Raw genomic sequence first — 13,402 nt, forward strand, 5'->3', positions numbered from 1 at the left:
GTAGAGGTTCTTTTTCTCGAATTCGTGTTGGATATTACTTATTACATATATATGAGCAAATCTATTATACATAATGCACTCTGAAACTTGAAAGGAACCTCTTTCATTCAGTGAACGATGATGCCTTAAAGATCTCTCTTTGGTCAACTTCTGGATCTAAGTTTTAAGTATATAAAACTCTAGTACTATGAGAATTGAAAATTGCTAGTTTGAAGCATTTGCATGTGAAACATCTTAAAACTTGTGTTTGTTGACCAAGCTTTGATTGGTTCCATGTCGTGCTTTCATGTACTAAGGTGGGCATCAAGTCATTGCCCAGGTCAATTAATAGGGGAGGAATGATTCGATACAAACCAATTATGTATTAAAGAAAATTCATCCATTGATAAATTAAAGGGGTATATTTACATATATGACTTGAAAATAGGGGGTGTAAATCAGAATAAGTATACGTTGTACCAAACAAATCTGACAGCAGGATGTCTTTTGTTCCTAAAAAGTAGGGCCCAAATTGTAAATAGTAAAAATTTAGGATCTAAACTAGAAAACATGAAAAAAAAAAAGGTGAGACTGACAGTTACTTATGCTTAAGATGACCAATACCTCCGATTAATTTTACTTACTATTAGGATTAGGAGGGAGAAATTTATAGTTCTATTGAATCATTTGTCAGTGATTTGAACTGGGAAAGCCGGGCCTGAGAACTTGAGCAACCTATCTGCAGCATTGTTAGACCATCGGATTCTATAGAGTTTGTGATGAGTTATAAAAAGAATAGAAAAGGGGTAGTATAAGATCAATATTAGCACAGGGTATTTCATCGACCAAATAGCCTTGTGAATCTGCTACTGGATGCTCACCATGTATGAGCTAGGTTTGTCGAAATAATCGAGCTGCTCGAATGGAGCTAGTATATGCTATGATCGACTTGATTTGAATGCGCGTTCGAACATAGCTTAGGCTACATAGTATAAATGTATGTTTATGAAACTAAAAGATGTATACTTGTTAGACACCTCTCCTGCAGTAGAGCTAGCATTCGTAGAATGCTCACTCTCTGTCTTCGCAGGAGTTCTTCCAAGTCTTCTGAGCTTGGCTATGGTTGTGGGTTAGTTTCCTAACCATCACTTGCCTCACTCTTCCCCCCCAAAGGATCAAAAGGGCAAGTGTCCAGTCGGTTGCCCAATTATCACACCCATCTATAGTAGAGGATTGAGACGCTTTCATAATTCATACACAATAGAGAGGTCAATCTCTATATAAAGCTGATTTCGTCCATGTTTATTTCATCCATCCTAAGGCCCATCCTAAGGCTTAGCGGCCATCGGAATGAGAGCTTCAAGCTTCCACCATTCCATGGGAAGAAAATCTTATAGAGGATGATCTAAGATATCCCTCTAAAGCAGCTGAACACATAAAACTCCTCCGTCGGCATCCTCAGGAGTCTTAGGGCCTCAGGGGATCATCGCCTCCACCCGAGCTGGCCGTCAGGTAGCTCCCGCCATGGCCATGCCATGCCATGGACGGGTCGTAATTAGTGTTTCTTAACAGTTGATAAAATCCTGCGGTGGCCGCAAAACGCGAGTTTGTATAATTTTGAGACCGCATTCCATTCTTTTGCAGTTGGCACACCTTACAATGATCTCTCCGGCCCCCAACTCTCTCACCCACCACCACCATCATCAATATCGTAGAAATCTTTGGGCATATATGGACCACTTATTGGCAAAGCTTTTATCACTCATCACTTCGAAATTAATGACACTTACGATGAGCAGCAGATCTAAGAAGAAGGCACAAGCACCAATATATCATAGTCTCTGTCTCTCTCTCTCTTATAAGAAACATCTTAATTCCTGTACTGCTGCTACTCCTACATTGCAAAGAGTAGCGATGGCAAGCAGACATGTCTCCAAACTTCTGATAGTCCTCCTCCTCACTCTTTTCTTTACAATCTCTACAACAACACAAGTCAGACATTCTAATCTCGACCACAATAATTCACAAGAAAGAGTAGTAGAGGATGAGCTAAGAAGAAGAAGCAGCACCAGAAGGAATAGAATGAGTAGAAGAGCAAGGCGTCCCTGCGATCCATTGTTCGGGTATCTCTTTGGAACATGCGGAGAGTGGCCTTTCCCTGAAAACCCTTTCATACCGTCGCCGCCTCGCCCTTCGCCACTATCGCCGCCGCCTTGTCCTTGTCCTCGTCCTTGTCCTCCATACCTACCTATTCCTCCACCACCATTATACCCATCTTATCCACCTTTTATTCCGCCGCCTTTTGTCGCATCACCTCCACCACCACCTTGTCCTTCACCTCCACCACCTCCTTGTCCACCACCACCGACACCACCGCCGCCGCCACTACCATCACCACCGCCTCTTCCATCACCTCCACCACCACCTTGTTCTTCACCTCCGCCGCCTCCTTGTCCACCACCACCTTTTCTTTCACCTCCGCCAACTCCTTCTCCACCACCACCGCCACCTCCTTCTCCACCACCACCACCACCACCACCTTTTCTTTCACCTCCACCACCACCACCACCACCACCACCACCTCCTCCTCCTCCTCCACCACCACTGCCGCCGCCGCCTCCTCCTCCACCATCACCACCTCTACCAATATATCCTCCACCACCACCTCTCGTACCATCGCCGCCACCTTCACCGCCGGCACCAACTGTAATTCCGCTACCACCCTTCCTTCCTACCTTCTCGTCGCCACCACCACCAACTATAATTCCACTACCACCATTCCTTCCTATATTCTCGCCGCCACCTTCACCACCACCAACTATAATAATTCCACTACCACCCATCCTTCCTACATTCTCGCCGCCGCCACCAACTATAATTTCACTACCACCCTTCCTTCCTACATTCTCGCCACCACCACCTCTACCCGACTTTTTCCCTCCACCGCTCGTGCCGGACGTCGACACTACGCCGCCGATAATTCCCTTCTTCCCACCTTTCACGCTTCCGCCACCATTATTACCATTTGATCCCCCGTCGCCTTTAGATAGCAGTCCCCCACTCATCTTTACGCCGGTGCCAGTCGATCCGCCGCCTCCCGTCGAGACAACTCAGCCGGAGTTTCCGTTGCCACCTTCGTTTGCTTTCAACACTCCACTTGTACTTTCTCCTCCCTCGTCTCCTTTCCGGGATGATTAATTAATGCTCTAATCGTACGCAAGTATATCTATCTATCCATATAGTACCAATCGTTTCTTGCATGCATTAATCTTACTTTTTTACTCCACTGTTGGTTTAAAAACTTTAACAAACAATTAGTAGCCAACTCTCAAGCCCTCACTCGCTGCCTAAGTGTCGAGATTCAAGCCGTCCACGTCCCACACGTCCCACACGTCCCACGCCGGGCCCCTCGGCCCCTTGGACAGTGCGAAAGGGCAGGCCTTCGCACGTACGGCGCCGATTCCGCCACGTCACCCTTCCCATGCATCGCTGGGTCAGGGGCGCCCTATGATTTACCACGTGATGGCCAACAGAGGGCCGAGATTTCGCCACGTGCACGACTGTGGAACTCGCAGTATGTTCTTCTGGGAGGTGCACCGCCTCTAGATGAGATCGTAATCCTATGCCCTGAAGCCTTATAAGTTATAACCTCAGCCTCAGCCCCTCAGCCTCAGCTTCTTCTTGTGTGAATATTAAGCCTTTTAAGGGCATCTTCTCATGATCGAGCCCATTTCTACTCTCACTATCGTGTTTCGAGAGAGAGAGAGTGAATGGTGTTGGACGGACACTGCGCGGCACGATGGATCGTGTCGCCGACGACCGTTGAAAAGTTTCGATCCATCGTGCCACGCTGTGTGCGTCTAATGGAGTCGCTCTATGGATACTCAGTATATTTTCCGCTAAGTTAAGGTAGATTTTTCTTTTTCTTTTTTCCTTTATTTGATTGATCTTTATTTTTAGTCGTGATTTATTTTAAGAGTAAATTTAATTATATATAAAAAAATAAAAAAATATTTAGTTACTAAATTAGTTCTAAGAGATTTCTAAACTCAAAGCAAATAAGGAACGCACAAGAAGAGAAAGTAATATATATTATAGAAAAGCACTCTTTTTATAATTTAATATTTTAAGTATGTCCTTAATTTGTTATAATACTTATTTTAAAATTTATTAAATAAAGTTGAAAAATAAGTCTTAAATAATATAATTTATAGTTGGAGATACTCTAAATTTGGAGTTTTGGCCCAAAACAATAATTTGACATGAAGCCCCAATTAAGCTTTAAACTTGATTTGATTATATTTACCAATGAATGGATCGCGTTCGGTTTTGTTCTTTGATCAACTAGTTTGACCTGAATCAATCAATTTATGTTAAATAAGTTATATCGTGTTAACTAATTATTTAAACGACATAATTAAGCCGTCTAACATCTAGCCCATGTAACTACTATTAACTCCTAATTTCTAATTCTTTTAATGGAATTATGGTTTACATCTTATATTTTATTATTTACAAATTAAGCTTCATGATTTAGCTAGTAAATTAATCAAATCTCTGAGTTAAGTTAACTATACCTAAAAAATTTAAATATATTCTTAACCAAGTCATACTAAGGACATTTAAGTCATTTTAAAATTATAAGGTGTGAACCATAATTACATTATGAAACCTCACTTAACATGTATAACTCATTTAACTCACAATTTATTTAAAATGTTTAGTATTAAGTCTTAGGTGGCGGAATAACTTTTAAGTTAATTTAGGTATGTTTAATTCTTAAACATACATAACACTGCTTATACTGCTATACTTCTGATCTCTATAGTATAATTATTTTTATACTTGATGTGGCATACAAAATAGAGATGTTTTAAAAAATGATTAAAATATAATTTATAATGGATGGATGAGGAGATAGAAGAGATCAGATAGAAGAGAGAGATTGTAATGATAGTTGATTTAAGTGATGTTTTTTTAAGGGGAAATTAGTAATTAGTAAAACATAAAATATTAGAGAAGTAAATATTAGTAAAATAGTATTAAGATAAACTATTGTTTACTTAGTATACTAATATATATATCTCTCTCTATTAAGGTTTATTTGACATGAAAACATGGCCTTAATATCACTTATTTATTAAATGGATTGCATAGGGCATGCATTTTCTTGTTTACTTAAACTTAGATTTGTTTCAATCTAATTGCCACCAAATTGCTCCAACGAACGCTGACCTTAGTTTTGCTAGGGTTTCAGTTACATCTTTCTTCGCTCTTTTGGAGGGCTCTTCTCGTCATTGTTGTCTTCCTTTCCTCCCTTTTCTTAGCCCCAGTGATTCGGGAGTGGAGGGCTACCTACTTCTTTTCTCCTCCTCCTTTCCTCTTTCCTCTCTCTTCTTTTTTAGGAAAATTTGCATATAACTTTTAATGAAATTATAATTTACATCCTATAATTTCATCATTTATAAATCGAGTTCTATAGTTTAACGAATATGAGTACTAAAACATCCTATTGTTAATTCTGTTAGTTTAATTTTAACCAAACTTCTGGGTTAAATTAATTAGACTAAAAAAATTATAAAAATAGACTCAACTAAGTCAAATTAAATTAATAAAAATATTTTTAATATTTAGAAATAAAATATTTTTATTTAATAGAATATTTTTACGGTGTTAATTTAAATTCAAACTAATATATTTTCTATATATATTTATTAAATTATAGGGCTCGATTTATGAATGATAAAAAATGTATAAAGTAAACTACAATTTTATTAAAAAAGCAGTTGTTATATGAAAATATAGAATTCAACCTATTTATTATATATATATATATATTAAAAAATTAATATCTGAGTGAGTTCGGAGCAGACTCGGTATCAAATAATTTGGATACAGTTTAAACCCTTAATATGATTTATAAAACCCTAACCTTAAACCCTACCCCACGGAGGAGGAGGAGGAGGAGGAGGAGCAGAAGAGCAGAACTCCGGTCATGGCGGGAGGAAAGATCCATAAGAAGCGTTACTACCACCAGAAGCACCAACACTGTCAAGGAGGAGTCCCCTTCGATAAATCCAAAGGGCAGCACATCTTGAAGAACCCCACCATGGTCGAGACCATCGTCGAGAAATCCGGCATTAAGCCCACGGATGTCGTCCTCGAGATCGGACCCGGCACCGGAAACCTCACCAAGAAGCTCCTCGAGGTCGCCAAATCTGTTGTCGCTATCGAGATCGATCCTCGCATGGTGCTTGAGATCGACCGACGGTTCCAGAGCCTTGATATTTCCGGCCGTCTCAAGGTTTGTTTTCTTCTGTTGGTTCGATGTTTCGATTTTGATCTGATGGTTTGTGGTGGTTTTGTGTTATTCGAATTCGGTTACAAGGAAGCTGATTTTCTCAATACTACTTGCATAGTTTGATTGTATTTTAGAATTGTTTCATTTTTGTTCAAAACTAAAGATTTACCGCTCATATTTGTAAATTTAGATGTTTGTTTGTAAGATTATAGTAGTAGAATACAATCCTAGTAATTGTAATAGTATGACAATCGTGAAGAATACAATTCTTGGTCTAGAACAAAACTTAGTGAGCGCAGTAAGGCTATGCCAATTTTGATGCAATAAGACCGTTTTGCTTGTCATTTGAAAGAGTTCACGATTATTTCTTCAACATTTTATCTTCAATTCTTGCCGGTTGACACTGATTTAATTTTGATACTTTTGTTTCTTGAAATCTAAATCGTTCAGGTCATTCAAGGAGATGTCCTCAAGTGTGAACTTCCCTATTTTGATGTTTGTGTTGCAAACATTCCCTACCAGATATCCTCCCCCCTTACATTTAAGCTCCTGTCCCATCGTCCAGCCTTCAGATGTGCTATTATAATGTTTCAGCGTGAGTTTGCAATGAGACTGGTTGCAAACCCCGGTGACAATCTCTACTGCCGGCTGTCAGTGAACACTCAACTCCTTGCTCATGTCTCCCATGTCCTTAAAGTGGGCCGCAACAATTTCAAGCCACCACCTAAGGTAGATTCTTCTGTCATACGAGTTGAGCCAAGGAAATCACTTCCACCTGTTAGCTTCAAGGAATGGGATGGACTAGTGCGTCTTTGTTTTAACCGGAAAAACAAGACCTTGGGATCAATCTTTAGACAAAAGACTGTCCTTTCTCTGCTTGAAAAGAACTTTAAAACACTGCAAGCTTTAAAACTGTCCCAAATAGGAGAAATGGAGGAAGACAGTATTACTTCAGATGATGTATCAGTTCTCGCGGATATGATCGGGGATCTAAGCATGGAGTCAGATGATGCAAAGGACGCTGAAGAGATGGAGGTAGAGGATGTGGATATGGTAGAACAAAGTGAGCAATCTGACTTCAAGGAAAAGGTGCTGGGGGTGTTGATGCAGGGGGATTTTGAGAAGAAAAGAGCTTCAAAACTAACACAAGTTGACTTCTTGTATTTGCTCTCAATGTTTAACCAGGCCGGCATACATTTCTCCTGACTTATGGTGAGACTAGTTTCTCAAATGTAATCATTTCTTTCTGTAAAATTTGTGTGATTATTCTTTACCATGAGATAAATCAATGGTTTAAGTTTTTTCGCTACCAAATTATGTTATAGTTACTCATCTGTGTTGGTGCTGTGACATTATTTTCTGCTGTATAAGCACATAAGACTCGGTTAATTTATTCTGAGAATAACTGCAATATGATTTGTCATGAAGAGCAATAAAGGTCGTGTACACAATCAATTATTAATTTATACTTTGGTCTACCATATTATAAAATGTGATCAACAACTGTCCTCCAATATCTATGACCAATCATATTGTAGGAAGTATGTGAAATCCTCTCAATAGAAAGCAACATGGTATATATCTTACAAAGGATGTGGTAGTGATATTGACTTCCACTACCGACTTAAAACTGGTACGAAGGAACAATTTAAATACTCTTTTCACTTTCCAGAGTAGTCTCAGGATAAGGCATTGGTTTTGCCTTGATATTTCCTAGAATTTCATATCGTGTGCTGCTTCTCCAAATGCAGTTATGTAAATAGCTTTTGATTTGCGTGGCTGAAAAGTGTAAAGAAGAGCTAAGGATTTAGGTGTTTTATTGATGTCAACTGAGCTTATTAAAAGTCATAAGGTGCGAAATAGGTATCATCATCATGAGAGGAATGTTAGAATCATTGTTTCATATGCTTGTTCTATAAATGAGCAACCATGCTAGGTTCTTCTCCACATTGAGGAGATTTCTGCATCACTGTTTTGAAGGATGGAACTGTGGAAAAGCATGCAGAACCCCACAGACAGTAATCTCTCAGGTACATATTTCTATTTTGCTCTCTGAGAAGGGTAAGACATCATTTTGGACATTTTCATTAGAAGTCAAACAAATGCTTGAAGATACAGATTGTAGAATGTTGAATTGTTATCAAAAGGAAAACTTTACAACAATATGGAATTCTCCCATATTATATGTAAGTGATGGTTCGCTCAGTTATTTTGTGCAATTCTGAACTGAATCCTATTGCAAGCATGTTAAGGATCTTTCAAGGAAGTTCGGAAATTTCATAGTTGTCCCTTAAAAATTATGGCCATGTTGAAACTGAATACTATTTTCTGCATGGTAGCTTAATAATGCCTCATCACAGTTTATCACTATTCTTGAAGGAAAATTGAAAATTTTCGTAGTTATTACAATTGGTTGTTCTTGATAGGATATCTTGGTGTATATATCTGTCATTTATCATACTAAACTATCCAATGAAACAAGGAAGAATGTTCCATGAGGAAATGTCTTGCTTGGTATTCAAGGATTATGTCCTATCATCTATCTGCAATCAAATAGTTGAGATTTATTGAGTTCTCATATATAAAAAAATGTTGTGTGGCTTATACAGTCAATGTGGTGATTATTCATATAGATCTCTGCACTACAGTTACAATCAAACCATCGAAGTGTATCATGGTATTAAACTTATGGTATTGAGTGTTTTATTCTTTAAATTTTGTTCCGTTTTTTTTCTCGACACTATCAGGTCTTGAGCTAATATTGGTTGCTCAATATGGGGCAAGTTCCTCCAAATGGCCCAGAGTAAACCCAAATATTAGTCAGAAGGCCCAAGTGTGCTCATCAATCCTCATTCTTTCTTGGAGTTGATGTCTAAGTTGATATTTGTTTTCATATTATATCTTTGTTTTGTTGTCTATTCTCACAAGGAAAATGGATTATCTCGATGTCTTTAGACAAATGTGTTTTCTAAGGTATGGAATATGTACTGAACCATAGAAATCCTGCTGGTTATGCAATGTTTCTAAATGGCTTACTTTCGGATGTTGTAGCATCTTAGACTGAGATGGCGAATTGTTAATTAACACCTGATGGTTGTTCAATTCTGGGTCCCAGTTGAGCAAATAGTTGCAGGACCATTTAATAGTCTCTGGTTTTAGTTGGAACCCCAGACAGGTCATGATCTGTAGGTACCTTATGCACATATCATAAAACCTTGATACAAGAACATTAATGATCACATGTAGTTTAGGTTTACATCTGTATAACTGATTTGTTATCTACACTCTATAGATCCATGCCATATACGTCTACATTATTACATGGAGCTCTCTTATTATTGTTACAATGTATACAGAGATAACCTCCTCTAGTACTTGTTCGTCTTCTAAGTTCTAATAGAATAAGTTTAAACCATGTTGGAGTACAAACTTGTAAGTTCTTTACTCTAATTATTCAGCTTTCACAGTAATTATTGTTTCATTAACTCAGGTTGGAGATAATAAAAGCCAGCTATGAATAGAAAAGGATGGTTCATTGATCTCTAATAGTTAAAGCTTTTGAGGTGATCGGCATTTTTCATGTACTCATTCTGGAGTAAATTTAGGCTGGGACCTAAGAATCAAAGAGTTGGCATGTTCATACTGCTGCATCAGAAAATTCCTTCCAGGTAACCCCCATTCTGCAGGCCTACATTGATATGACCTCTAATCAGGCTCCTAAATACTAATGCACTTGCACTGTGGTAACTTAAAAAATCTTTAATTAACAACTGTAACAGCTGCCTAATCTCATTGAAATATTACCAAGAGGCTAATTGATCAACAAATTAATGTATAACAACTATATATAATATATTTTTGCAGTATGTATGTGATTATCCTTAAATTTATATAACATAGCAGTTGAGCAATTTAGGCATTTTTTATCACCACCTAAGATAACTTTGTAATCTTTGCCTCCATATGGTTAGGCCTAAATTTTAGAATGCTTTTCTAAACTCTCATTTTGCGGCACTTAAATCCTTTGGGTGACAATTTATAAATCTATTTGTAATTGGCAGATGGAAGTTATTCTAGTGCAGAAGATGAAAAATACACCTTCTAATTAATTATAATCAGTTACTGAAGTAGCTTTTTGTGAGAATCGACAGGCCTTTGGCTTCTTTCATCCTAAATATCTCCCATTTCTAGAATTTGAGGATTGCAGAAATTCAAAGTAAGGCTAAATAATGATAAAATTGCTAAAACTTTGATTGTTTTGATGAGATAATGTCTTTATCAGTATCTTTGGGTAGAAGTCATTTGGTATGATAGTAAGACTTCCCTTGCATCTAAAGAATATATGGTTGTTTAGAAACATTCTCCTAAAAAATAAGGATAAAAATTGTCGACAACTTTCCTTTCATCAGTTATGGGAGCCTCCTGCAGTAAAATGCCATCTTTTATTATTGGATATAAATCATTATCACAAAAGTAGCTTAATTGTCACAGATAAAAGTTCTGAAGAAACACTCACATTTTAACAAACAATAAAAAAAAGTTGGATGTACTTTATGCAGTTTTCTTTAATAAAAAGGAAAGAGGTTTGAGTACTAACATTGTTGTCCCAACTAAAGAATGTTGACCTTTGATTATTTGGTCGTTTAGATCTGTCTCCTTTATTTATTCTGGAAATCGTGTGCTCTGAATTCTCAGTACTACCCATGAGGACAATATTATGGAGATAGTATTTTTTGTCTGGGATACAACCAACATCTCATATGAAACATGATTAAGAGTAAATTTATCTTCCTAAATATGTTGCCAAAATTAATTTCCATGACACACGTTCTCGTCTCACAGCCCTACCTTTTGTAAGTTGTGATCCTTGAATAATGAGTAGTTGCATTCAGATCTTATGGGCACATATTGGCCCTCATTCAGAAATAAAAATATGTTTATTCTAGTATAAAACTCCTTATACTAACTTAACAAATAAACTACTAATTAGGCATATACTAGTATAGTTGCCTACTTCTCTTTCCGCATCTTTTATTTAATATTTTTATATTTATCAATTACTATTCTACTATTGAAAAGACATCACTTCAATTAATATATCTTTCTCTTTCTTCTTTCTTTTTCTTTTTTCTTCTCATCCATTCATTATAAAGAATATTTTAGTCATTTACGCAACTATTATTTTAACATAATATTACACGCTATACCAGTATATAACTAAATACTAAAATTGCTTATACCGATATGAGTTTTTTTATGCTAATATAGAATATTAGAATAGATATACTAGAATTAGTCAAGTGAACAAACTAAAAGTTTCTTCTTTTTTTTAAAAAAAAAACTTTTTGGTGAGCGGAAAGCTCAAAGGGAAAGATAAAAGAAAGATAAGGTATGATACAAATTAACGAGGAAGTAATTCTTCTTTTAAGGAGCTTTCCTCTTTACTTTTTATGTAATTCAAGTTATTGCAATAAAAGCTAGGCTTAGGGCACTTCTCTAAAACAAAAATAAATAATTGATGTGTGTATTGGGATGTTGACATGCATGTACATATACATGGATAGAGGAACACATAACTACTCATCCACATGAATACCCACGTGCACACACAGACATGCACATGCACATGTACCCCATGCAAGTGGTCTCAAACATGGACACACACACACAACACAAACACACAAGTACACTCATACATCAATCACATAAACATATGCTATTCATTGCTAAACACTTCATGTTCATCTACTTTGCTAATACATTTGTGTTAGAACAAGCTCGGTGAAGTTCTACATTTAGTTTCATGGTTGATGAAACCTCTCCATGTATCATTACATTGGTTCAATTCAAAGAATAATATTCTTTTAGGAAAAAGAATTCCTAAAGTGAGTAAGTCATTTATGATTTGATTTAAGCTTGAAACCCATTAAGCTTATCTTTATTCATACTCTTTTTTTACAGGAAAAAAAATATATAATTGATTAACAGCCACGGTTGTGTCAGAAGAGTTTTTCTTAGAAAACGTATAAGCTATTTTCAAGTATATTCATATTTTGTATTTCTATCCAAGTTAGCGAGTTAATCAGTACCTTTGTTAGCTTTTTTGATAAAATTTTGGAGCTTTAAATGTGAGCAAATTGTGAGAATATAAGGGATATTGTGTACATTCATTAATTATTAAGTCCATCTACATCTACTACAAAGATAGTACCTCAATAGCAAAATAGATGGTATAAGCTTTTATATTCTGGAAGAGAGACTCCAATCAAGGATATTTTCTCGTGACTCGTTACTTCATAAATTAATTATAATTTAGTGGTGAAACATAACAACTTTTTGTAGTGTCGTACTCCTCATTCTACTCCTTCCTATGGAGGCCAGGTAGCAGTCTTGCTGGGTGAGCCAAGCAATGGAAGGTGCTCCTTCCTCCTAAGTAAGAACCTTTTTTATTTTTTGGAATTTAATGCATGGTAAGCTTCCAACTAAAGTCCATTTACTATCTCTTTAAATCAATTTTGATCCCATCTGCCCACTCTTTGGCCTTGCAGAAGAAACGAGCAACTATTTATTTTGGGGTGCTATTATGCTTCTGAGGTTTGGTATCACGTTCAGGAGGCCACTGGGTTTCTTATCACTGATACAATATTCTGGAATTGGCTAGATATTGATATTGATAGTTCGGATAATGAGGCTCGTATGATAAAACTTATATAGCTATCATTGCTTCATGCCATTGCTTGGCTAAGGAATGTTGTGATGTTGATTATTGGGAAGTTGGTATCTTGGATTCCTTTGTGTGGACGTTACTGATAGGACATGACGATGTGTATGTCGACAGGTGATGATCTCCCCTACAGGGATTTGATTATGATCGATTTTTAATTTTTATTTATTTAGAATGTATTTTGTTTATTTCCTGTTTATAGTATTTTTTTTATTAATTTTTATTATTAGTCTATATACTGACTCGTTGTATTATTTTGAGGTTAATAAAAATTAGTGCTAAACCATTTCAAGTTATTTTTTCCCTTTAATTTTCTTTTCCATCTCTTTCTCTCGTCATGTTTTGCATCATTCCCCCTTCTCGGCTTGATCAAGACAAATGTCAATGGCTCCTTTGAG

At 36.8% G+C, this 13,402-nt stretch overlaps 1 protein-coding gene across 11 annotated transcripts; it reads left to right on the forward strand.

Annotated features, from left to right (window-relative positions):
• The first annotated feature begins 5,912 nt into the window (after positions 1-5,912).
• Positions 5,913-13,235, forward strand: LOC140766523 (ribosomal RNA small subunit methyltransferase-like). 11 transcript variants are annotated; one of them, XR_012105466.1, is made up of 5 exons: positions 5,913-6,283; positions 6,731-7,492; positions 9,771-9,948; positions 12,623-12,713; positions 12,829-13,235. XR_012105466.1 is itself a non-coding variant. In XM_073105912.1 (3 exons), exons 1-2 carry the CDS (start codon positions 5,975-5,977, stop codon positions 7,484-7,486), a joined length of 1,065 nt encoding a protein of 354 aa, XP_072962013.1. In that variant the 5' UTR covers positions 5,913-5,974; the 3' UTR covers positions 7,487-7,492; positions 9,771-13,235. The 11 variants fall into 11 exon arrangements, 2 of the variants coding, with proteins under 2 accessions (XP_072962013.1, XP_072962014.1); XR_012105465.1 differs by having other exon boundaries at positions 12,662-12,750; XR_012105464.1 differs by having other exon boundaries at positions 12,662-12,713.
• Positions 13,236-13,402: the final 167 nt, after the last annotated feature.

The sequence above is a fragment of the Typha angustifolia genome, chromosome 9, assembly GCF_048772165.1.
Source record: "Typha angustifolia cultivar Huaian chromosome 9, ASM4877216v1, whole genome shotgun sequence".
NCBI classification, from domain to species: Eukaryota; Viridiplantae; Streptophyta; class Magnoliopsida; order Poales; family Typhaceae; genus Typha; species Typha angustifolia.